Raw genomic sequence first — 25772 nt, forward strand, 5'->3', positions numbered from 1 at the left:
CAAAGACAACATGCCCAACCAAACCGCACTGTGCATGCATTGAATTTTGACATTTTTTTCCATTTTACATGCTTGTCTAGGCAATTAGCATTGTGGTATTGAGCCAATTTGATAGTGCGTTCACTGATTAACACCAAAGAGGCTCATTTGGTAGGGTTTTGTAACATAACTCGCTCAAAATCACTGGATTATTCAAAATTCAATGGGTGGATGGTGCGAGTTGACTGTGATGTTTGTCTTAGTTCTCTCTTCCCAAAATGCCCAAAATCAGGGTGCCGGACCACATTTTTCCTTGAATTTCCTTTACTTGACATCCCCTATAGAAATGATTTTGGCGATGGGGACACCAATGATGACAACCAGGAAGTAAATATAACAACAAATAAAGTCATGAACATCTCCAAGGTCGCTAAGAGGTAAACTCAAAATTTAGCCTTTACCTCTCCTTTTAGAATATGTCATAAGAATCGCCAATTCCTTTGATTGGTCATTCTAACTTTTCAGTATTCCGCAATTTCAATGAAAGTTGCACCAAAAGCTTCGGGTCTCCTTCAGTTGCTATTAGAGAAACGAAAAATAATGGTAAATACACCATTTTGAGATGTAATGGGATTACAGTTCCTTTCTCGAAATAAGGGAACAAGTTGCTGTCATTTCGTGCTCTTTAATTTCCGTAAAACATACTGCGCATACTGCCCTCAGCAGAAGTGGTGTTAGCAAAAAAGCAAAAAATCCCGCATTGAAACACTTGCATTTTAACCACGGAACGTATTCCCCTACTTTCATTGAACCTCTCCAAGCTAACGGCTCTTTCTCAGCGTGACTAGCTAGGTGTAAATGGTTTAAGGCTTGTGGGAGTTTCATGGAACCTTTTCCAATGTCTAGAAGCTTATTTCTCGCCCATTTTTGGACAGAACAACAACCCCTTGCAGAATCTCAATTTATAACATATTTCATTCTAACTATGTGGCAGTATAGGGGAGTCAAACTCTCATTGGCGAGATAAAGCTTCCTGGCAGTTGAATTACATGACAGCTAACGAATTATTGAGGTATTTTAATAGTATTGAATGTGGCACATTATTAATACCAAATAATTGAAACAAACTTACATTTCAACCATCACCCTATTTTGGCCATCAGCTGATTCATTTCTATGAAGCAGCGTCCGAACAGCTGGTGAAGAAAAAGCAGGATCAGTAGTAGCAAACTTGAAAAGAATCTCTCAGTAGCCCAGGCTTGCCAAATAAGTCGTTGATTTTTTCAATGTCGTATGTTCTGACCTTAAACTGGCTTGTATTGTAATCGTTGCGAAATCAAGGGACACCTCTCTTGTTCGGCTTGTCATCCGATGATGGGTATCCCAATATGGAGATATTCCTCAGTCATTATCGCAGCACTTCATTCATTGCTATTTCATTCTTGGGAATTAAAGCAGGTTCACTCATCTGAGGCGTTTAAGCACATATTCATTTTGTAATGTATATACCTTAAAGAAGCTTGGGCTTGGCTAGCCAAGGATCGAACTCAAGAATCTCAGTCTTAATTGTGTGCCTGGATTAATGTTACACAATTTATCACGTTGTGCCTCAGATTACGTAGCCCAAATCTACATTGACTTTTAACCTATTACAATTAAGTAAAATGATAATTGAAGCTCTTGAGGAAATAGAAACATAACACCACAATACGATGAAATGTGCCCCCAAAATAGTATCTTTGTCAATACATTGACGATGATCCTAACAAAAAAGATAGGTTTTAGTTTAAGATATAAGAAGGGGTGCTATATTGTCATATTTGTCATATTTTGGCAAACGAATGATTAGATGCCTGAATTTTTAAAATCCATAGCGTCTTTCCGTAACAAACTGTCAAACACAATTCCTGAGATAATAGTCTTCTCATCTTCAATTACATTTCATGTGACTTTGGTTACATTAGTACATTTCAAATACCGTGTTATTGAGAACCTTTTATGAATGAATTTATCCTTGTAATATCCCTATTATCATACAGTCCATTACTCCCAAATCTAGTTTAGCAAGGAAATAAGTTAGGCAACCTGAAGAAATTAATTAACCAAAACGCTGACAAAACGAGCAAAGAATTTCGACTTATCGAGATGATAAAAAGCAAAACGGAAAAGGGAATTAACGTGATGTAGTGGTTGGCACAGTATTCCAGCATAAAAGAAGTCAGAAAGAAGAAATGCTATCCACATCCTCTGACGGAGAACCGAACAAATACGGAATATGACACTATTTTCCTATAGGAACAATGAACGGACGATGCTCACCCCTTCTTCGACCCTTAGGGCCCCAAATACAAAAAAGGTAAACGAAAACTTATTAGCTTTCTCGATAACACATGATGCTACTCTTGGTCATTTGTTTTCCACATTTGACACATTCAGTCCTAATTCTATGTGTTTCCTGTTTTTCTATATAATTAAAGAAAGGCATATAAAATAAGTCTAATCCTTTCTCTCTAAACGTATCAAAAGTCACATTCTCATTTCTATAATACCCTTCATCGATCATCACGCTTGAACAAAACGGACTTGATTCCTCAAAAACTAGACAACCACATTTCACCCTGACATATTTGGCCTGAAATTCCTCCCCATTAGACGTTAAATAGAATTTTCCCCCGGCATACCTGAACTTGAATACATATGTTCTCTCCCTGTCCCTTTCTTGGATGCCTGGAATGGGCTGTGTGTGTAAGTGTTCCATCCAGCGATTTCCAACTTGTTCCCATCATTGCTCTGTGCTCTAGTCGTTCAGTCAGTCCTCCAGACCATCTTCGTTTACTTATGTTGTTACGTGTCTGGCAGACCGAGAGCCACAAGAAGAGAAAGACAGGATAAGAAAAGGGAGGGAGAAAGACAGTTGTTCTTGTTCCGTCTTTCTTGGGTGCTTGGCATTGATCTCCCAAGAGAGGAAAGCAGCGCCAATTGCTCTCCTTTGATGACGGGATGATCATAACACTCACAACCACCCTCCATTGCGGGATGTGAACCGCTTCCCGCACCCGCATCCTTGGCATCCATCCTGCTCCAACCTCCCTCATTCAAGATCAATAGAAACCAGTTTCCATCCGTGGTTGGGGGACTGAACGACCAAGGTAATGACGAGATTGCTCTCCAGGATGTGGGATCCAACGATTGGTCATGCTTCATGAGGATTTCTTCTCTTCTAGAGATTACTTTGTCAAAAAAGGCTTTCAAGACCTTGAAGCGGGAAACCCTAGCAATGTGAGCCTTGTTGGTTGAGGCCACAGTGGCGACCAATCGACTGGCCAGGGATAATCATCATCATCATCATCATCATGTGCTCCCAGTCTAATAATCAATGTGTTAAAGTGTTCTTGAGAGCTTGGCATCGATCTTGAGAGGTCCTCCTCGCCCAAGAGAATGGCTGTCAACGTCCATGAGGTAAGCAAATGGAACCGCCCCAAAGACATGTTTTCTCATGTAACTAATGATGGCTTGGAACCGCTTGAATTTTCCTTATTCATGTAGCTCTGACCTCTGACAGGTTTTTGCTTGATATAGAGTTGAATAACCAAGTTCTGAAAGAGTCATCTTCATTGACAGTCGGAGGTAGAACACTTCAGATCCTGGTTTCAGCTTTCTGAAAGCGGTTTGACGTCCCTAATTGATAGGTTATGAAGGCCATATGACGAATTTAAGGCGGGAGAATTGAAATGGATGGAAGAAAAAACTGATCTAGGCTGGGTTTTGACGCTCATCCATCAAATGAAATGAACATCATGAGAGAAGCGACCCAGAGGGAGCTGGGATCGTCGTGTTTTGTTGCACCTAAAGAAAAGAAAAAAAAACTAGGCAAAAGGCATCATTAGAGCCTTCGAGGGCCATCATCCACCTAGAATAGCGAAAGTAAAAGGATTATTCGACACCCCAGAGTGGATTTAAAGAGCTTCAGAATCTAAATGTCTCGCCTGAGGGGCCTCTAGAATATCCAGGTTAAATGGTTTCAGTCGATCTCTTCAACGAGGAGCATGATGATGAGGGGCAATTCCACTTGGGAAACGAACCAACCCTTCTTTTGCCTCATGGTTGGCATTCTCGTCAGAGTCAAACCACTGAATGCCTGAAACAAGATGGAGGATTGCCAATTATGTGTTCACTCTCCTGTGGGAAAATCATGTGTACATGCCTTCTCATGTGGCCTAGGCGCCTCTATTCAGAAGAGAAGACATGCTTCTCCACATTCCAAAATGTCGAACTTTCTTCCATTCTCACAGCTACCTACAAAGACGACGAGTGAGTGTTCGTCGTCGTATCAATAGATAATGAGAGGAGCCATCCTAAGTGATCTAACCACGGCAAACAAAGTTTTCATTTAAGTGCATTGACAACTCGCGTTTTCTAATGTCTATTGTCCATCGTTCCCGGATTCTTGGAAAGTCATTCGTCCATCAATTGGTTCTTCTATGACGGATCTTCCGAGGGTTGGAGCCTTTGGCCAACTGTCAATTGAATAAGTGGCGAAGTAGCCATGGGTGGCGAGGCATAAAACGTCGTACTTCAAATCAAAGCTCTTTGTTCATGTGTTACACTCTCGTTCAACTTGTACGTTGAGATGAACACTCACTTTTCAACTTAAAATCCTCGGATTCATTCGACACCTCTCCGCGGACCGATATCCATTTGTATGTCTTGTCTGTCTCAGATAAGACTTTTGAGCTCCTAAATATGGCAAAGACCTCTATCCAACCCACCCAGTCTTTGAGCCAAAAGATCAATGGCTCGAATCCTGGAATGGAGACGCCATTTGTTGGCAGACCCAAATAGGACAGCTCGAAATCATTCCGTGGAAGATGATGATGATGATGATGATGTCAGCGACCCTGGTCGATGAATAGAGATTTCCTCCATTATCGCAATTACTCGAGCTCGTTGGGACGGACTTCGCCTTGACGTATCGTGTTTTAATGTCCAAATGTGGCCCACCGAATGGAGTTCCGAAGAATTCGTAATTTGGGTGTCTATTCTCGTGGAATCCTTGAGTTCTGATGTCCATATGGCTTGAATTGCGACTTCATCGAGCCATGCACTTTGTCTGTTTTATCGCCGAAAAAGAGCTCGAAACTGGATGGTTTCACAGATAATGACAGATTTAATCATGAGAAACCAAGGATCGTTACGGATTCCCAGACTTGTGCCGTAAGATGGGATCGTGACGATTGTAAATAAAGATCCGAGTGAGTTCAGGTTTTCAAATGTTCCTTTTCCCACTCCGTTCTTCCGTTAGTCCTGAAACAAAATTGGTTTTAGGCTTTTAATCGACCAATTTGGTCGAGGGTTCCAAGACCATGCTGGTGTATTTAAAAGAATTAATCTACATGCGGCATTGTTGTGATTGGTGAAGCTAATCCCAAGCCAAGCAATCCAAAACGATGAAAAATATACTGATACTGATTGAAAGATTTCCGCTCCTCCCTCCCTGCTCACATTATTGCCACAAAATTGGCTTGATTGAAGTGATAATAGTATCATGACGTCACAAATTTGTCTGCCTCATATTCAAACAATGAGGGAAGCAATAACTGAAACTGAAACAAATAACAGTAAATCATCTCAAGATATCAAAAAGCAATCAATAAAGTGCAAAAACGAAAGAGTGCTAAAAAAGTAACTTTTATGTGTTTGGACGTGTAATTTTGTTACTTTTTATGATGAACATTGTTTTGGGAAAGACTGAACAAGTAATTTATTCCTTTTAAAAGGATAATTCAATCCCAATGGAACAAGTGACTGTCTAAAAATGTTATGTCTTCTTCAAGAAAATTGGGATAGTCTTGTTTTGTTAATGACTCCAAAATTGCTTTTTTATTTTATTTACAAACCAAGCATATTAAAAAATGGAACATTTTCCCCAAGTTTTAAAGATCATTAACCAAATCGGAATTACAACATTGCTTCAATTGCTACAAGTAAGCTTGCCATTGAGTGACTGAAAGAAGGGTCTGAGTTCATGAAATGGAAGTAGTCCTGTGTGAGTAGTTTCCAGGGAAACAATAAAAAGCGTGTAATTGATCTTTCTTCTCCCGCAATGTACGATTTCCAAACGTAGCCTTGAAATCGAACTTCTTCAAGGGTGGTGTTGTCGAACAAATAGATTCTAGTCCCTTCCCAAAGAAGATCGTTTCCATTGGCTTTGATTTGCTCGTGATAACAATTATTGTCGGATGCATACAACCTCGAGCGTTCTTTTGGGATTGAAAGATCATCATGATCTCTGCGGTTCGAGAGTGCCATTCATACCGAATCATGGCGTAGAAAAAAAGCTCTTGGGTGACAGTTCAAACATGACCTTCCGTCAGCTTGAAAACTCGCGCCGATTTTCGCTTTTGATGTCTTGGTCGTGTTTTCAGATTTTATCATTGCCTGTCACCTTCTGAAATATACGTCGTATTGTGCTTTCAAGTGTTTCTTTTGCCAAAAAAGGACGATTCAACGCGGCCCTGATTGCCACGACCGGATATCGTCAAGGAGTTTACTTCAATCCTCCACAGGGCCAAATCTTGTGACAGGAAATCAAGCCAAATTAGTGCTCATGGGTCCAACTCACAACTTGAATGTAGAAATGTCATCAAGGAAGCAGGACATGACATCTCGATTTTTTTTATTCCAAGATTATGACTAAAATATACTCGTGAGAAAAGGTCTTGAAAACAAAGGCACTCATTAGCGAGAGAAATCTACGGGATAAATGGCTTTGCTCCTTGGCCACAAAGAGAAAATTCTATCCAATAGTACAGTTACGCCCAAGTTCATGTATGAAGACTCCCAGTCCGCCAGATCGTATCCGACCATATTACAGCTAGTTTTGAAATAGAATGTGGACAATTCAAAACGAGACTTCTTTGTTTTAATTTCTATGGTTCAGCGCCCTCATGTACTCGTCTCAAAAGAGTAGGTGGATCACCTGCCGGGATGTAATAAAGGAGTTCGAATTTCCCTCCTGATTACAGACCTAACTCAGGGGTGTGGCTCCTATATGCAAGCCAGGAGGAACGCCCCTCGTGATTTTTTTTTCCACGTTGGATATTTTTCCAAACCTGGAATGCATTTATGAAGATCACGCGCCGCTCACTCAATGAGGATAACTGAGAGAATTGACGATGAGACTGACTTTTTTTTATCGTTTTGATACGTTTTGACACCCAACACACCTGGAATATATACATCAACCCCCTTGTGTTAATGATTACCTGTCGTAATGGGAATTTTCTGCCTTTGCAGCAACCTGGAAAAAATATTCATTTTTCCTTTGTTCGCGGATGTTATCCACTAAATAGTGACTGATGTGCATGTCGAGCCAGGTTTCTGACATTCCACAGGATCATCGTGTCATTTGAGCTCATGCTAAATTCTCCTGTACAGATTTGTGTTCAAAAATATTCTCTATTCACGCCCATCCACTCGCATCAACTTCTCTTAAGCCAAGCTTAGGTAATCGTTTATCGAAAGACAACATGATTGAGGTTACTATTATTAAGGCCATGCTGTAAACCTGCATTTTCCAGTCCACCACCGCACCTGGATCCTAATGTGACTATAGAACTTATAAGACCATTAAAGGAGACTCCAAGTTGTGTGTACAATTCAATGCACATGGTGCTAGTTCGTGTACGTCTCTACCATCCCTACAGTTGTTCAATGCATGGTGCGACTAACTACATCATGTTGTATGTGGCATAGAGTGTGGTGTGTTCCTGATGTTGCTGGAGCTGATGATGGTGGGCAAGAGGAAAATCCACTTTGTGAATAGAACGTAAAATTACTCCCGTCTCTCTGCAATTCAACGAGTTTGGTCGAGCTCCTCCTCGGTCCACTCGGCGAACCTGGACGTTTTTTTCCACCACAGATCCCCAATTGGGGGGGCTAGATTGAAGTTGTATTGATGATGTGTCATGTGTCAGAGTGGCAATGGTAAATCGAGAGCAGGAAATCAATCGGTGGGAGTGCGTTGAGGAAGGAGCGTGGGCCTTCAATCCCGGAACAAGTGTGCCCCTTTTTTTCCCCCGAGGAGACGGAACTGATGTGTGTTTCAAAAGTGAAGTATGCAAATAAGGCCTGTGTAATGTGTGCCTGGCTTTTAGTGAGTGTTGGGATCTATCTACCTGTCGGCGTGAAATGAAATCTGTGATCAGAGAGTCGAATTGCCTGCAACAAGAGTCAGTGGAGTGGACACAGTTATTTGGAAGCAGAGGTTCTTTCCCTCAGATGACGACGAGCTCCGGGCAAATGCGCTTCGAAAACCGAACAAGAACTTTGAAGAAGAAGAAGCCGAAGAAGAGCAGCAACCAGACCTCGACGACTGTGCTTTGGCAGACAAAGTCCTCCTGAAGAGCTGATAGTGGTGGTGTGTTGGTTGAGCGAGCTGGTTAGCTGGCTACTTACTGACTTGGTCGATCGTCCAGTGTTTCTCTGAGGAATCTCTCATTGTCCAACTGTTTCTTGAGTGAGCTCTGTCATCTCCCCCATCCTTCCTTGCATACTGGTATTTAGTTGGTGGTTTTGAGACGTCAGTGTAGTGAGCGGTGACCCCGCGATATCGAAAGGGATTCTTCATCTAGTGAGACAGATCAAAGAGGCTTCTTTTGGCCGGAAATCTGCATCCCTTAAGACCAGTTTGTGAGCGAATGCTTGTGCATAAGGTCGTCGTCATGCCTAAATTTGGCATTTCCATTGGATTTCTCTCCTTCGCTCTCGTTTTAAAATAGGTGGTTATTTCACATCTGGCTTGTCTCGTTGTACCTACTGTACGTATATGCACAGGAGTGATCCGGCATACGATAGAACGACCAGTTGGTTGGAAGTGAGTGGAGAATTTACAAGACCTGTCGTGTCGTGAATCGTGGTCCAAGAAGCAATTGGAAGTTTGTCAACTCTGATCATCTTCTCCCGAGAAGACCGCCCAGCTGATATCGTTTCTCTCGCTCTCTCGTTGTAAGGCTTCTCCTCCCTCGATTACCTTCTGCCACATTTTCAAGTGATAGAAAAACACATTTTCAAAAGTTTCACTTAATCTCTCATCAACGACGCTCTTCTTTCTCTGTGGTGTTCCTCTGTCGTGACGATTTTTTGCCATTTATCTATTGAAAGTAAGCTGACGACGATGATGCTCTGGTAGAGGCGATGATAGTGGTGAGGATCGTAGTAGCCAAAGAACTGGAAGAAGACGAGAGCAGGAATTTTTTCCATTCCCTGTTCAAATCGGCTGTGTGGCATTGCCTACAGGGGTGTGAAATAGCTTAACCAGCTACCAGCAGTGAATTCAGTTCCAAGAAGAAAAGTGCTGCACAGCTTGCAACCATCAGCCATCAACTAACTATTCGGCATTGTTGTTGCTCTCCTCTGAGTAAGGATTTCATTCTCCGTGGTTCTCATGAATGAAGAAAATATGGCTTCACAGCAAATAACGAGAGCAAGATAATCAGTTTGAGCTCGTCAGGACTCGGAATACGAACCTAAGGAGTGATTGTCAGACCTGAGAAAACATCCCACCATCATTATTCCCTAAGATGATGGCTTCGACTCTCCATGTAAATTGGTTGGAGTTGCTCTAATTAGATGCAGACACGGCACTATCATTACCGAATCTCTTCCCTTGCACCACGAGCCGGTGCCAAACCAGTGGATCGCTTCTATTGATAATTCAACGCCGAGCGAGAGACTTTCCACACTTCCTCATTGTCTGCTGTTTGGAATATCTTGCTCTTCAACGTTTGTTTGAAGTGCTTGTGAAACTGTTCATCCCCGGATATTCCACCGCCCAAAGTGGTTTTACAACACCTCCTGTTTACCGGGGAGAAGTAGCACGCTCCTTATAACAGGACAAGGACCCAAGATCAAAGATCCCTCTTTGGGAAGGCGCTCAATTCTGAAATCTGAAGCCGAGTGTTTTTGCTCCCTCTTCCCGTTCTTCAGTCGGATTTTGGGTGTCAGCTTGTTAATTTCTCTGTTGTACGAGAGCAGAAGAAGTCCGGGTTGGAGGCTCGGTGAGAAAACGTGTTCCCGAGCTGAAAAAGGTGAAGTGATTTTCTAAAATAGAAGAGAAATCGTCTGGATCTCCGTGTTGTGAGTGAGTGAGTGTGTGAGTGGCCATCCAATGGTGAATTTGTGTGCTGATATGTGGATGAGTCGACCGATTCCTCATCATCATGCTAATCACCGATAAAAATTCTGTCGACATGGTCACATCGGATCGATCCAGAGATCTCCATTCGCCAAGCAAACGCAAGGGATTGCCGCCCAAGCTTCCAAGCAAGAACGCCTTGAACTCCAAGACCAAACCAGCGGTGAACGGTAGTGGATCGCTCCTCAATGAGAGAACGATGAACAATAGGAACAATAATCATATCCACAACAAGCCCGTGGGTGGTGGACCGCTCCATGCGGAAAATAAGGTAAATAATTTCGCCCGACCTCTTGGTAGATTGTCAAGAAGTTGGCATTGCTCCATACACTCTTACGTCGTAAGCGGTGATCCAAGTAGTAGTTATAATTAAGGCTTCTGTGAGAAATCGCGACATTATGACTTTGGAAGCAATTTCACGCCGAAATGTCGGCTCAGGATGAGATGGTGGATATTGTGAGAAAGAGGTTAGGGCTCTTTTGCCATTAGGAGAAGAGATAAAGGTCAGCGTCAGGATAGAACCACAATGATGATGATGATCCTCCTACTCCTCCTGAAAAGCAAAGACCAAAAGAAACCAATGTGTTTGTTTCTGTGGTACCTTGAATGCTTTTCAAGGCTACAATAAGATCAACTCAAAGATTTGTTCGCAAGGCATCATGTTGCAATTGAAGATCAAAGATAGTATTTACTCCTGTGATTACAACTGTTTCTCCCACTTGATTTGATTAAATCTACCCCATATCGGTCGGAATTCATTACATATCTCGAAACAAAACTTCAAATCAATGCGGATGTCGGCGACTAGATTGATCGATTTCGTCAAGCAAACAAGCGCCAGATGATATCTACATGAATCATTCTTTGCTTTGCTCCCTATGTCCCTGATTTCGTCATTACCGTGTTTAGTAAGCAGGGAAATGTAATTGTTTCATAGCAGGTAATCTGTCAACTTTCCTGCGACTGATGATCGACGTTTGCTAAATGAGATCGACGAAGCCTTTTGTTTTTTGTTTCGGACATACGAGAATGGAGAGCAGTTTTGAAGGTGATCCTGGAATGACTAGTGATGGGATCAAATAAATTTTCAAAATCAAGGTTGCCGAAAAACTTGAAAAGTGAAGCACCGAGCGATTACATCACGTGGTAAAATGTTTAGTCTGAGCAAAGAGCAACCCTGGTTTGACGAAAGGAAAATCAGGGTTACTTTTTGAGGCTGATTAACGGGTTTCCAACATTCCACCAGTAATGTCATATGGTATTGAAAATGTAAATTGGCAGCCCAAGTTGCAACCTCCCGTGATTATATATTTGGTCCCCATCGGTAGGAATGAGCGCTTCCACAAACCCAATAGATAGTTATACAGATTTGTTACTTTCCAATCATAATTTCATATTCATTGTACTTGTGGGAAACATAGTTTAAGGTTTTCTAATTTCTAAAAAAGAATTTTCTAAAAAAGTGTTAACCTCGCTGCGATTTGTTCCTTTGATGACGTGGAAAGAATCACCTCGATATCTATTAAAATGCCTAGAGATTGTCAGATATGAATGAGGCTTATTTATTAGTCATGCCATGTAAGTCCAGCTTCAACCTCTACGTAAACCTACGTGTAACCCCTTAAACGTCATTCGCGTAAGTTTTGTTAAGGAATTTTAGGCTCGTAAAATAAATTTATCAAGCCGAAGATGTCTGAGGAATTAGCTGCAGTGTGCTCGCACAATAAATTTGTTTGTTTTTGAAGTTGGCAACAAAACATTTGCATTGTTGAAAAATTACTCCCATCATTTTACTGACACCTGGTTTTTGTGATTGTTGAGCCACGAAATAACTTCTTTGAAGTTATTTTTAGTTCTCTAATATTTGTCTAGAATCTATTGGACCGAGTATGATTTACTGATATTGACTGACTAATGGTTCAATTTCCTGAATATTCTGCGTTAAGTCGCTTTTTCATTGACACTTTGTCAACATTTGATTTGAGTCACAATAATGAATTTGAAAAGAAATGCATTTCAAAGTCTCAAAACACAGAGCTCGCTTATGTAGAGAAATGGCAATCCAATATTTTTCGATCCCAGCAAGGTCAGTTTGTGCAATAAGATTTAATTTGGACATATCATCACAGATTTACACAGATCCGATTTACTGCCCAATTTGTGGGACGGAACGTGCAGCTGATGGGAGCAAAAAGGTTGTGCCCAAATAATGGTTGAAGAACCTCTCAACGTTGACTTGAGTTCAATATAGGTCGGAATAAATTATTGAAGATTCGCGAAAAACTTCTTGTTGATTTAAAAAAAACCGCTCAGTGCTTATTTTCAGTGATAACAAGCTGATTTTGTTTGATGGTCCAAAAAAAGCAGTTCAAATACATGAAACAAATTACTGAGCACATGAACAAAGAAGAGGAAGAGCAATAACAGGCCTGTTCTCATAAGTGTGTAATGATGGAACCTAATCAAATTTCAAATCTAAGGTTGCTAGAAAACATGGCAAGTGAAAATACCAGCCTATTCCATGGTAACGCAAAAAGTTCAGTTTTTGCAAAAGCAACCCTGAATTGACAAATGAAAACTCATAGTTACCTTTTGAGGCTAACTTACGGGTTTCGGACATTCCAACAGTAACATCATTGGCCATTGAAAATGGAAATTTGTAGCCCTAGTCGAAACCTCCCGTGATTGTTAATTTGATCTTCAATATGAATATGCTCCTCAAGCTTCAGAAATAAAATGCGCAAACTCGTTTTTAATGTGTGTTTATATGAGTACCCATGCAAAGTTCTTTACCAATGGGTATACTGGTCTGATATCTAGTCTGGAATAGACATGAGTGATAAAAATGCTGAGGGGCCAAACACGAGACCATGAAGGGTGAGAAATAATTGCTCTGCAAGGAAATTTGAGTTGTTTTGGCACAACTTCCTTCTCTTCGACCTGAGTCAAGTGTGCGAAACGAACATGTCGGACCAGGTCAATTCTCCTCGAAAAATTTGGCCGAGGTTGCCAGAGAAAGAGAGCTCTGGTAACTCTGTGATTATTATTTGAAAACAGAGCTCCGGATTCAGGAAGCCGTTGGGTTTTATGCCTGTTTACTGACACAGTTGCAATCAAGGGATGCAAAAGAAATAGATTGGCCCAAACACCCTTTTCTACCAAAATCTCAACGACAGAAAGTCACTTCTCTTATTGTAGCTCTATCAACTCTCAAAATAAGCGGAACAAAATATCCTGATAAATATCGCAACCTTTTCTCACACGTGACTAGAATTTCAACAAGAGCAAACCGTGTACTGATTTCTAGAACAATGGCCTGTTCTGTCGGATCTGATGAGTCTTGCTCATTTTGAGGTGGAATGTGTAGCATTTACCGCCCAGGAATGTCACCAATCTCGAGAGTTGTTGTCAGGAAGACCATTGGTATTTGAGTTGAATGTAATGCTGACTTTTCGGCAAGCTGTGTTGGTTTATTGGAAAAATGTTATTCTGCACCGATATACTCGATTAGTACTTAGTAAAGTAAACCTCCTTATACCTGATCAGTTGATTCATCATTGGATTGACCTTTATTAATAAATATGATATCGAGCCACGACAGAGGTTATTGAGCGAATAGGTATCTACTAGCAGCATTTTTGTGCGTAATCAAATGTTCTTAGGTCCAAATAGTTGTTCACGTTCCTCCTAGATTAGATTAATGTTATTGACAGACTGTTCGCCCAATGAAACAAAGATAAGGTAGGCCTATCTCAGATGAAGTGTGTTCGTGAGTTTTGAGTGGGGTCAGAGAACAGATTGAGGACCGCTACGAAAACGATCCAACATTGATTGTTTATGTAGTGCCTGAGTTGTTGAGCTGCGGGAAATTAATTCACAACGAAGCGTGAATTTTGCTCGTTCGAAGAGGGTTACAACGTGGCTGGAGTAAATACAACGGAAGCTATGAAATCATGAACAATTGCGCGGGCGACATTTTATGAGGGTCCTTCAAAAGTAGCTCCACATAATTCAGTGTTTGGTGTCTTGTGGTCAATGAAATTTCATCTCGAGTTGGCAAGACAAAACTTGGTGTGAGGGAAACCATGACAAATTACGCGTATCAAGATCAACAAGCCAAATTGGCAGAAAGAAGGGTAAGATTTTGGCCTTGTTGCCTTTTGTGGCAACAGCCCAAAGGTTGTTTTGAAGAAACTGGCTTGAATTGATCAGAATAGTTAATAATCAATTGTCATGCAGTCTGTTTTACTTAGTTTCAATCAGCTTATTAGTTAGTTCTTTACGTTTTTCACCCCGCTCCCATTGACCTAGAACCTGTGATGGATCGGATTATGTGATGGATCCGACTGAAAAAGTCCTTCGAGAGAGACCTTCGTTTCGTTTCGGAACTGGAAAAAGTGAAGCTAGCAGCAACCTTAGCCTTCACCTCATTGTTTTATTTTACCCTCGCAACCTCGATTTTTACAAAGATCTCCTTGTTAAATTTTTATAGCCAGGGCGCAATTTGAAGCCAGCATATGAAAAAGAGTTGGCTTGGATTGACAAGCAACAATCTATGGACATGTAGTAAAAAATGTTCTTCCTTCTTTCAGGTAAGAATATTCAATTGTGAATGAGCAGCCAACCATGGAAGGCATTCCATAACTCCTTCCGGTTTGCAAGTTTTAAAGAGTAATGGTTTTGCAGTATTTAAAAAAAACTATTTAGAGAATTTTATTTTTCTATGAGTTCTCATCTGTGAAACAAGATAACTATCAAAAGATTTTGTCCAAAACACCGTCTCGACTCAAAGAACTTTAATTATTTTTCTAATAAAAATGACTTTTTGCATCCTGGAATTAAGAGTTAATTCTTTTTATGGTAAAATGCTCAAATGGAAGCTATGACGTATCCTGATCATGGCACATGCTTTACCTGTTCTCCGATAAGTCATAAAATCGCCTAATTCAACCACCAAAGTTTCAAATTACATACTACCTAATTGACACTCAACCAGAATATCTGGGGTTTGGGATGTTGTCTTTCATCCGAGTTTTACTTTGTTGATGGCTCTTTTGGCGCATTATCAAAGCATATCTTCTCGCAAGAGTTCAATGGAAAATTAATATATTTTAATCCAATTGAATTGTGATGATTTGATTTGCTAGCATTCTTTCTTGATTTCAAACCACTTGTCTTCAACTAATCTTCGCCGTGAACTTTAAAAGATTGTACGATTAATTGAAAAATATCCCAAAATAAATAGTCCCATTTCCCATCAAACTCCTTGTAATTTCAAATTGCGTTTTAAATCGTATTACCAATTTGGTTCCCAACGAGAGAACCCCCNTTAATGGAGAAGAAGGAGTACCGCAGGGTAGAATTGTGTCCCCTTTTTTAACATGGCGCGAGGATTATTATTGTCGAGCAAACCAGTTATGAAAAGGTCAAGGCGTCGATGTGAGCACCGTTGCAGTTCCTGTTTTTTGTATCTCCCCATTATTGGAGCGTTGTGGGAATGCTGACGTCTTTGTAAGTTAAACTGAAATAGTTACAATTGCCAACTTGATTTATAATGCCGTCGTTTTTTTTGACGACTATCGATGCCTTTTTTCACGATGAACACGAGGAAATTCAATTAGTGGCCTATAGAGACTGAACCCAAGCCAAAGTGCTGCTGATGATGATCGCGGGTTTGAGCGTGAGGATCTATCTCTCAGGGCTTCCCTTCTACCTCATTCTTATCCCATTTCCTTTCCTGAGGTGATTGAGCAGGAGAATGAAGAGGAGGCGGAGCGAGAGGCAAAGATATTTTTCCTAGCGCGTTTTTAGCCGAATAGGGTGAAAATCGGTAGGCTCTTTGTGTTCATATCCGCATTGGAACTACCACAGATTTGTCAAAGCCCGAGGTAGATACCAAGTGCTCTTCTCCCCTTCAATGATCCTGGAGGCTAAACTCCGTCGTTAATGATCTAAACACGACGTGAGCTTCGAGATCTGTGAATCCTCGTTGGGAGTTGCTGAAGGAAAAGAGAAATTTTCCCCGTGTTCGTATCTCTCTTTGCCTTGGCAGCGTTTATCTTTTGTGCTCCATGTAAGCACTAGGGAGTTTAGTCTCCATCAAACAAAGAGTACACATATGCTGAGAGCCCTGGTGTGACATTTTATGGGGGCATCTTGATAAGTTCCACTCGTACGACAACGACAACGACGACAACGTCTGTTTTTGGCGTGTCAATCTCCGCTTTGACGGGAGGAAACAAAGAAATTAGGCTAGATCCTCCAGAGATTTCCGCTCAAGCACAAATGATTGCTTAGACTTGTTGGGAATCAATGCAATGTTGCAGTCATATCATATACATGCACTGGTAGGTCAATCTTCGATTGGCGTAAACGTGTTTTCAAAGTGGCCATTTTGTGTCATCTTCCATCATTACCCCGGATGGATTGGAAATTGAAATTGTTTTTATGTTGGCCAATAGTAATGATGGATGATTGCCATTTCAATCCCAAGTCCATTTCTTCACGCCCTGAATGTGTCAGTTCGATCTGTATCTGTATCCAACGATGAAACAACTTGTCGGACGAAACGAGAGCGAAGGTCAAATCATCATAGGGAAATGCATCATGAGTAACTCCTTCAATGATCCACTTTTCTCGCTTTGATTCAGACACACATCGAGGAAGGAAAGAGAGAGGACAGATTCCAAAGATGCATTTCCAATAGCTTTTCATATGCATATTATGCATATTCATGCCCTCTGGTTCTCAAGGCGGATCAAAAGATATGAACATTCATTCCTGGTTCATGACTCGCTTGGAAGGTTGTACAATGCAAAAAAAACCATCAGAAGCAGGTCAAAACTGGCATGGTCTTTTGCAAACGGGAACACCTCGGATTTGATGACCATAATGTAGATTGGATAGCGAAACAAATTCGTGAACAAGATTCCACGATAGACAAACGCTATCGCTAACGGATCACTTTCTCTAATGCTATCTATCGAATTGAATATTTTATCAAGAAGGAACCCTTGCTCTGCACGATCAGCGATATTTCCTGATGATGGCGTTGAAGTTTCCGTCACGACGCAAATGTTTGGGCCATTTGGGCGCCAAGACGAGTGACACTAGAAAAAAGCATCCTCTAAACCCTCTTCAGAGATTGATCAGTCTCAAATTAGAGTGCTTGCACCCAATGAAAGTACAGATTGCAATGTCACTTGGTTCAATAAGTAGTACGCCAGTCAGTGGCTACTTGGTCTTCCTACTCCTCCTCTTCGTTCTTTTGCTCGGCGTCCTCATCTCTTCATCTGCATTGTCCATGGGTTTGGCATCTCTTCGGCCAAGATTGATCTAGTTCTTTGACACAACACACACCATCACATCCACATCCACCCATGGCCTGAGTTTGAGCTTGAGAGTGGAATCGTGGCCGACTAGCTAGGATTGTGGTCCGGCTTGTCGGTTGCTCGAAGTTCAAACCTCTCGAGAGGCGCAGTTCATGCCTCTTTGACGTTGGAAGTTGGATGTCGGAACCCGCCTCACCTACCTTCTCTTTCCAGTGTAGTAGTACGCTATAGAATATATACTATGTATGTACTAGGTACGTTAGTCGGCATTGGGGCCAAGATTCGGAATACCCGACCACTACCTGGTGCGTCTTGCCTTGTCCCTCCTTGCTCTCTGGTGGTGTCTTGCCTCTGCGTGCTTTGGATACTGGAGGAGAATTTGTGTGTCAGATACCAAGGCCTGTCTGTCTAGCAAGCACTCTGTATATGCGTGTGTGTGTGTGAGTGAGTGTGTGTACTCTTACTTGCGTATATTCATCCAGAAGACGAGCTGGAGCGAGCTGCGAGTTGGTTGCTTCCAGAGGTGGCTGGCCAATCCTGGAGATCCGTGTTTGAAAAAGAAAATCCTGTGCTCAGTTCCATCGACTCACCTTTTCCAAAGTGTTTATTTTTTCGACACATTTATTCGTCGTCTTTCATCATGGGATCCGTGACGAGTGTCCATCCGTAGATATTCGCATCCCCGAGTTTGGTGTTGATACTTCCAAGGCATCATCTGTGATTCTGGCCAGATGCCCCCGTGAACCGTGTTTGGCCGCTGGAAAACCATGGGTCTGATCTCAGACCGGAAGAACAAGGCGAAAGCCAAAGATCAGTACAACAACGGGATCAGTCCCAAAACGGGCTTCCTGTCTTCGCACAAGCGAGGGATCTTTGGTTCCCAGATCTTGTCTTCGGGACCCAAGAATGTGCCCAAATATCCAGCGGGTTATTATACGACCCCAGTGCATTCGCATTCGTCCTCCTGGAGCCAAGGCTTACATGCTGGTCAGCCTAAATATCAACACAATGTGAATCCTCGATACCAAACCTGGGTGGCTCCCAGGAAACAACCATCTCTCAACCAATTGGTAAGAATGGAGCAGGAAACGATCCTTAAGCAACCCTCGAGGTAGGTGCAATTTGGCACTTGCGTTTTCGACTTTGGTTGCTCACTCTCAAGACCAATGGTGTAATTGTCTTGGTCGAGGTCCTTGATGAAATGTCCTCCAGGCAAGACTTATTGAGTGGTGCTTGGATTTCGATGTGGAAGCCAAGAAGCATTTTTCTTGCAACTCATGAATTGGCAAAACCCAAATTGAACCCATAATCATGTCATCTCTAGTGGTAAGAGATAACATTTGTTCTTACACAGGTAAAGCCATAGCATGGTCGACACTGTAGAAACAGAGCACATTCCATAAAAAGAAACCTTTGGCAGTAACTTTCGATTCAAAGAAACCCAAAAAGCTATTGGGAATAGTTGGCCATGAAGTTGAGTCCAGTGGTCCTTTGTTTAATGGGTTCGAGAATTGTGGATTGATTGCAATGGGAAGAATTTACGCCACCTTTGCACGTCATTTTGTGTTCGTAAAGGCGCATGTTTGATTCATTGTAAAGCAACAAGAAGTGTGTCGTTATGTTCGTCATATTTATAATTATGAAATGGATACACCTTAGCAATGGCTTGTGACGTATTTCACATTATGAAATTATTTTTTTTTTAATTTGTCGAATAAGTAAGGCATCGTACTCCTAAAAGGCCATTATCCGCTGCGTTTCTCACTCCCAAATTTCTGATGAAAAAAGTACAACTTCACAAGTAAATCCAATCCAGTTCACAGATTCATGATGTAAGAGCACATGACTCATTTTCTTCTCTTAAGAAGCATTTTACTTTTGTGGATTAAGAGCCTTGTGGTATAACAATTCCCAATAATGCAATATTGACAAGTTTAAAAAGTAAGGCAATCCATGAAACGCACTTGACATGATAACTGGATTGTAAGCTTATCGTATTTGTTGTCAAGAGGAACGACATCACGTGACAAAGTGCAATACATAAACATTAGAACTTTGGATCCGCAGATCATCACGAATCAATCCACGATATTTGTTTTCGAGGGCGATCACAATTGACTTTGTCCGCGTTTCTGTCGAGTCACTCCCAAATTTGGCATGAAAACAAAAACACTTGAGTGCCTTAATGGATCCAGAGGGAAATGTTCGCACTCACTCGGAAGGTCGAATTGACGATCTTGATGATGATTTGAGCTTTGCTCGCGATTCCGCTGACACAATCAGTCATGGACGACTCACACTTTGAGCGGCGGTTTCCTGGAGGGCCTTGAGACCATGAGAAATTTTGCATACTCTGGACCACTCATTTTCCTCTCGCCCAGAGTCAGAAGAGGCAAAAATCTGTCTTGGAAGACTTCTTTGACACCCGACCACGAAATTGTGTGGACGCTTTCAGTGATGTTAGTGAAAGGTAATTGGGTGCATGATTTCTTCCCAACGTCCTATGAAGGCAGGACGTCCTGCAATTAAAAATGTATTTACTCCTGACATATCAGATAGGAGCTCATGTCTTGCCCCAATCATGTTATTGGGATGGAGTACATTATCGCTTTCTTGAATTATTGAAAATGCGCAAGCGATTATTCACTTGCTCGGCTCTCAATGATTATGATCTCGGAAGATCTTTAAGACACATAAAAAAAGATATCTTCAAGGTCAAAGCGCAAAAGTTCTGCCCTTTTCAGGGACGAATTCGTTCCAAGGAAGAAGTATTTTTCCGCCTCTCTCTTTCGCTGCTACAACTTGAATTTTGAATGGATGTGCGTGGGTTCCAATGTTCAAATGATGTTGCCTTTGGAAGAAATCTCTTTTCACATCTTGTTCTAAACAATGACACCTGTACAGCTTTTAAGCAATTTATGCACGATTACATGTGTTCTAAACATCAACCGAACTTGGATTTAAAATAACAAGGCAGGAACGGGACTCGAACCTGTGTTGTTGTTTTTCCTACCTTCAATGGACACCACACTAACAGAACACTTCCAAAATCGCCTTATCTCGATTTGAAACGCAACATTGCCAACTATGTTATTCGCTACCCCGCCCCTCCACGCCCACTGTAAGGTACATTTGGCCTGATAATCGACACATCTGGATCCGTTCATTGTATGATCGGTCAGTTCCAAACGAGGAAGCAATGAAACCCTGTTTGAACACTCCAAATGAATACGTCTCTGGTTCGGAACGAATGCGATTCAAATCCGGATTTAGTGGTCATTCCTCGTCCAACCCCGTCTGTTGCCTGAATGAACATATACACTACTTGGACCGTTTGTACACATTATCACCGTCATCCATACTTGATTGGTTGGCTCTATCTGTTTGTTAGATATGGTGTGGACAGAAGTTGTTTTGGCGGAAAATGATTGTAGCCAATGGTTGCTGATCGCAAGACAACGCCATTTTAAATCGATATTGATACATAGATCTGCTGGTACCTTGAATACAACCCACCTTTGATGAGTCATATAAAGAGGTGCCTCAGTTGGAAACACTGAAGTTTTTGTCGTTAATGAGACAAGAACCAGTTCGAAATCCAAAGAAAGAGGATTTTGCACCAGAAGAAACGGACCATTTTCGACAGAGAACCTTGAGTACGTAGGTGAATATGGTAGATGGATGGCAATTCATCTACGAGCATCATAATCATGATGCTAATTCGAAATTGTGCATGTTGAGGCACCCCGTCAGAGCAAAAAGTACTCGAAAGAAAGCGCAGGTGAATAATTTTAGCCATTCCAAGGCGCATTTTGTGGTAATTGCCCGAAGCCCTGGCAAAGCACACTCATCTATCCTCTACTCGTATTCTAAGTTCATACGCATGGATGTGCGTTTTGAACGGACTCTCATGAGGCCATGTTTTATGAGGTAAGAGCTCCTTCCAATTGTGATGGATTCACTCTGACTTCCAAAGAGCAAGCAAGTAATCTCTTTTCCCACTCTTGCTTCTTGTATCTTGCCTCCGGTCATCTGGCATTTATTTCGTATGTACTGGCCCTGACAAGATCATAGGAGTATTTTCCCCTCTTCACTGAGATTGTAGGTCGGTCGGTGGTATCTCCATGTGTGTGGCAAATGACCGTGTAAATCTTGTCAGTGTCGATGAGCAGTCAAGGTGGAAGAGTGCATGAATTTATGATCCGATCACGACCGATAAATTAGCTGAAGTTGTTGCTTCGCTCCTATCACAATATCCCAGTTCCGTTCCACCAAGCTTTGAGTTAATTAAACTTGGATTGGTGAACAACCGCAGCAAGTCTTTGAGGAGACACTGAACGAAGATTAAGTCCTGTTTTCAATGGGAATTCAAGAGGTTGTTGTCCGTACGTAGTGTATTGCACATGCATTTGAGAGTAATCCACGGACACGTTGAGATTGTAATAAATGGCATTTCTTTTGTTCCAGCGAGTGGATCCCGAGCTTGTGTTCACGAAGCAAGAACGAATCGGCAAGGGATCTTTCGGCGAGGTGTACAAAGGCATCGATAACCGGACTCAGCATGTTGTGGCCATCAAAATCATTGACCTCGAAGAGGCCGAGGACGAAATCGAGGACATCCAGCAAGAGATCATGGTCCTGTCACAATGTGACTCGCCCTATGTTACCAAATATTTTGGCTCCTATCTTAAGGTAGGTTGGGATCAAAAAGGTTGGCTTCGGAGAACAAAACCACAATCTTTTACCCAGATGAGTCGGGTGAGACTTGTCGTTGATGATCCTGGTTTTGATCTTCCTTTAAAATGCGTTTGAAGCGGAACTTTGATCTGAAAAGGATATTTTTAGCGACAGATGGTTTCTTTTATTGAGACGGTTTAAACTACTGGCAACCTTGTTCAAGCCTAATTTTGTCTAATGAGCGACCTTTTTAGCACTGAAACACAGATATTCTTCCACTTTCAATTTGAATATCTTCGAGTCCATTTTCGATTTTTTTTTTTTGTGAAGAAAATAATGCTTTTTTTTAATTGAAAAACATCCAAAAAAAAAAAGTCCATGTGCAGATTCAACGAGCCGTTTCTCGTTTCAGGGTACAAAGCTGTGGATTATCATGGAGTATTTGGGTGGGGGTTCCGCCTTGGATCTCATGAAAGCGGGTAGCTTCGATGAGAGCCACATTGGAATCATTCTCCGCGAGGTGCTCAAAGGTCTAGACTACTTACACAGTGAGAAGAAGCTGCACCGTGATATCAAGGCAGCTAATGTGCTTCTCAGCACGGCAGGCGACGTCAAGTTGGCCGACTTTGGCGTGGCCGGTCAGCTCACCAACACCACCAACAAGCGCAACACGTTCGTGGGTACGCCCTTCTGGATGGCGCCCGAGGTGATCAAGCAATCGGCATACGATGCGAAAGCCGACATCTGGTCACTCGGGATTACAGCCATCGAGTTGGCTAAAGGTGAACCCCCCAATTCAGACCTCCATCCCATGCGGGTGTTGTTCCTCATCCCAAAGAGCAATCCACCCCAATTGACGGGGGCCTACTCGAAGCCTTTCAAAGAGTTCATCGAAACGTGTCTGAACAAGGAGCCGGAGAATCGTCCCAGCGCCAAAGAATTGCTTCGACATCCATATATCAAGAAGGCCAAGCGCAATAACCATCTAATGGACTTGATCGACCGATATCGCAAGTGGAAGCTCACCCACACGGAGAGTGACTCGGATGGTGATAATAGCGAGACGGACGTCCACGATGATTCGGATAGTGATTGGGATATCGGCACCATCCGAGTGCCGCAATCCAACAGGATCGAGGACTTTGTCAACGACAAGTCCTTTCAGAATGGGGACAGCGTTCAGACCATCGTGGAATCCTCACCCGTCATCGTGCCAATGGGCCGATCCAACTCGCCTGTGAAGAAGGCCATGGAGAAAGGCCAGCGAACATCGCCTACCAAGGACATCCATCCCAGTTCCACAGGAGGGGGGCTGGGATCGCCCTTGAAGGAGAATGCCAGAAATGCCAAGAGTGAATTAAATATCGTAAGTATATCTACTAGTAAACCGATGTTAAACATGCATTCAAACGGTCGTTTATTCGCCAGGTCCAGTCTGTTGAGCAGAGCCGAAACTCGTCGCGTTCCATGGAAAACCTGGATCACTCCATAGTCAAAGGGAGTGCTCCGGTCGAGATTGGATCACGAGTATCGGACTCCCGGAAGAGTGAAGACAACAAGCGGAACAAAAAGTCCAGTGATGAGAAAAAGAAAGAGAATCGCAAGTCAGGTCAGGGATTGGCATCGCCCAGTCGGTCAGCTGGAGGCAAATCGGCCGCCTTGCAGAGCTCCGTCATCCCACTTTTATCCGAGGTCAGTTGAGGCTTGCTGAATAATTAGAAATTGACCATTTTGACCCAAGTCCGTCTCAATTTTGATTGGACAAATCAACGAAGACGCTTAAAGTTTGATCATATAACCAATTATGATCAAACTCTTTTTTTTTTACTCCATTGCGTTATTACAAAGTAAGCAGTCAACAGCATAGATGGAATCAAACAAAATTTCCAATTTCTTCAAACTTCGGGTGGCCAAAAGATCCCACCGAAACAAACCAAGTCAGGTTCCAACAAAGGGCCAACCCTTATTTGAGGTACCTACCTTATTCCCATGTGACCTTTTGATTTGTTTTTCAGCTCAATCGCCGATATGCGGGCATGGATTCCAATATTTCTTCTTCGTCAGCATCCTCGCCAAGTCATCGACATCACCCACATTCTGGTCCTGATCCCATAGACGAACTCAAAGCCGCTTTTGAAATGGCCGAGCGGACCAGTCCGGGCATCACGGACACGTTCTTAGCCGAAATACTTCAGAACATTCAACCTAAATTGGGCGATACCCGCCTTCGTCAAAGTATGGAACGGCTGCACCGAAAATGATGAGGATGACCCCAACCCGGACAACTTACTCGAATACCAATTTTCCACCCATCCACCCCAACGAACGACGACGATCCGCAATCCGCACGAAAAGAGCATCATCATTCATGCACGTGCAACCGCGCCCGAAATTCATTCAGATTCTTTTAAACACCTTCAGCTTGGGTATTGCGTGGAAAGACCCATTTGTTCCACTTCTACTACAAGATGTAATAATGGAGAGGATCACGTTTATGACTTAAGAAAGACAGATGAAATCAACTATTTTTGAGTGTAACACGATTTCCATTGATGAAGATGGCTCAGGAAACCCCCGTCAAGTCTGAAGACTCTTGAGCGAGATTGTGTGAAAACCAGGTGACGACAGTACAGGCGCTCAAGCTTACAGGATCAAAGAAGGCCTTGCATGATCTTTTTCTTTCGAGACTGATGCCCGAACCATTCCCCGAACCATCCCCCGACTTTGTTAGAATTGGGAACTTGACTAAATGTCAATTCTGTTCATGACATTCCGTCCTCAATCTCGCCAATCACTTACTAATAACACGATTTGTCCCCTTCTGCCCCTCCTTGGAGGATCCGAGACCTCGAAGATGAACATGGCTCTGCCATTAGTTACGTGGCGTTTGGCCACGAAGCCAATCAAGAGACCGATGGTAAGCGGTCTTCTGATCGAGAATCGTCATCCTAAAAGCCTTCGTCCTCACCCCCCNCCCCCCTACCCCTCGCATTGTAAATGTAAATAAATTATTGATTGGGAAGTTTTAGTTGAAATAGTGTTCTCCTCTTTATCATCCGTGCTCGAGTCTAATTCTGCTCCAACCATTATACTTCTACTTTGATTGCTATTACTACTTTTACCAACACCGATACTACAACCACCCTTACTTATGCAACCATATCTCGCGCCAGCTCGAGCCTCGTGAGATCTTAGAACACGTATGATGTTGTTATAATTGCAAATTGATCTAATAAAGTTATGAAACAGAAGTTTCGTTGCTTCGAAAATGCCCTCAGAAATATGGACCTAGAACAGAAGAAGAAAACAATTCGTGTCTCCTGATCCATCCATTATCCGAAATCAACACCTAATTTGATCAAAAGATCTGGGCAAATGAATTAATTTGGCCAAATTTGGATCTAAATCTGCCTTAGAAAGATGGAGGTGGTAGAGATTACACGTAGCTCAAATCTGCGGCCTCTTTTCGATCGGCTACGTAAGTTGTTTTTCCATTCCTGAATATATTACGATAAGGTACTTTCGTTTTTATGACCGGAATCAGGTCGATTTGGCATGAACCTCGTTCACAGTTCATATTTCTAAAACTC

The 25772-nt window shown here is 42.2% G+C and overlaps 1 protein-coding gene across 4 annotated transcripts; it reads left to right on the top strand.

The window, feature by feature from the left end:
• The first annotated feature begins 2679 nt into the window (after positions 1 to 2679).
• Positions 2680 to 25433, top strand: LOC131879890 (serine/threonine-protein kinase 26-like). Of its 4 annotated transcripts, XM_059226362.1 has the most exons (6): positions 2680 to 3128; positions 3204 to 3438; positions 21973 to 22197; positions 22595 to 23548; positions 23611 to 23874; positions 24198 to 25433. In XM_059226362.1, the coding sequence occupies exons 2-6, from the start codon at positions 3418 to 3420 to the stop codon at positions 24441 to 24443; spliced, it is 1710 nt and encodes a 569-aa protein (XP_059082345.1). In that variant the 5' UTR covers positions 2680 to 3128; positions 3204 to 3417; the 3' UTR covers positions 24444 to 25433. The 4 variants fall into 4 exon arrangements, with proteins under 4 accessions (XP_059082345.1, XP_059082343.1, XP_059082344.1 ...); XM_059226360.1 differs by lacking the exons at positions 2680 to 3128; positions 3204 to 3438 and adding an exon at positions 7969 to 10445; XM_059226361.1 differs by lacking the exons at positions 2680 to 3128; positions 3204 to 3438 and adding an exon at positions 13936 to 14310.
• Positions 25434 to 25772: the final 339 nt, after the last annotated feature.

This window comes from Tigriopus californicus, chromosome 4 (genome assembly GCF_007210705.1).
Source record: "Tigriopus californicus strain San Diego chromosome 4, Tcal_SD_v2.1, whole genome shotgun sequence".
NCBI classification, from domain to species: domain Eukaryota; kingdom Metazoa; phylum Arthropoda; class Copepoda; order Harpacticoida; family Harpacticidae; genus Tigriopus; species Tigriopus californicus.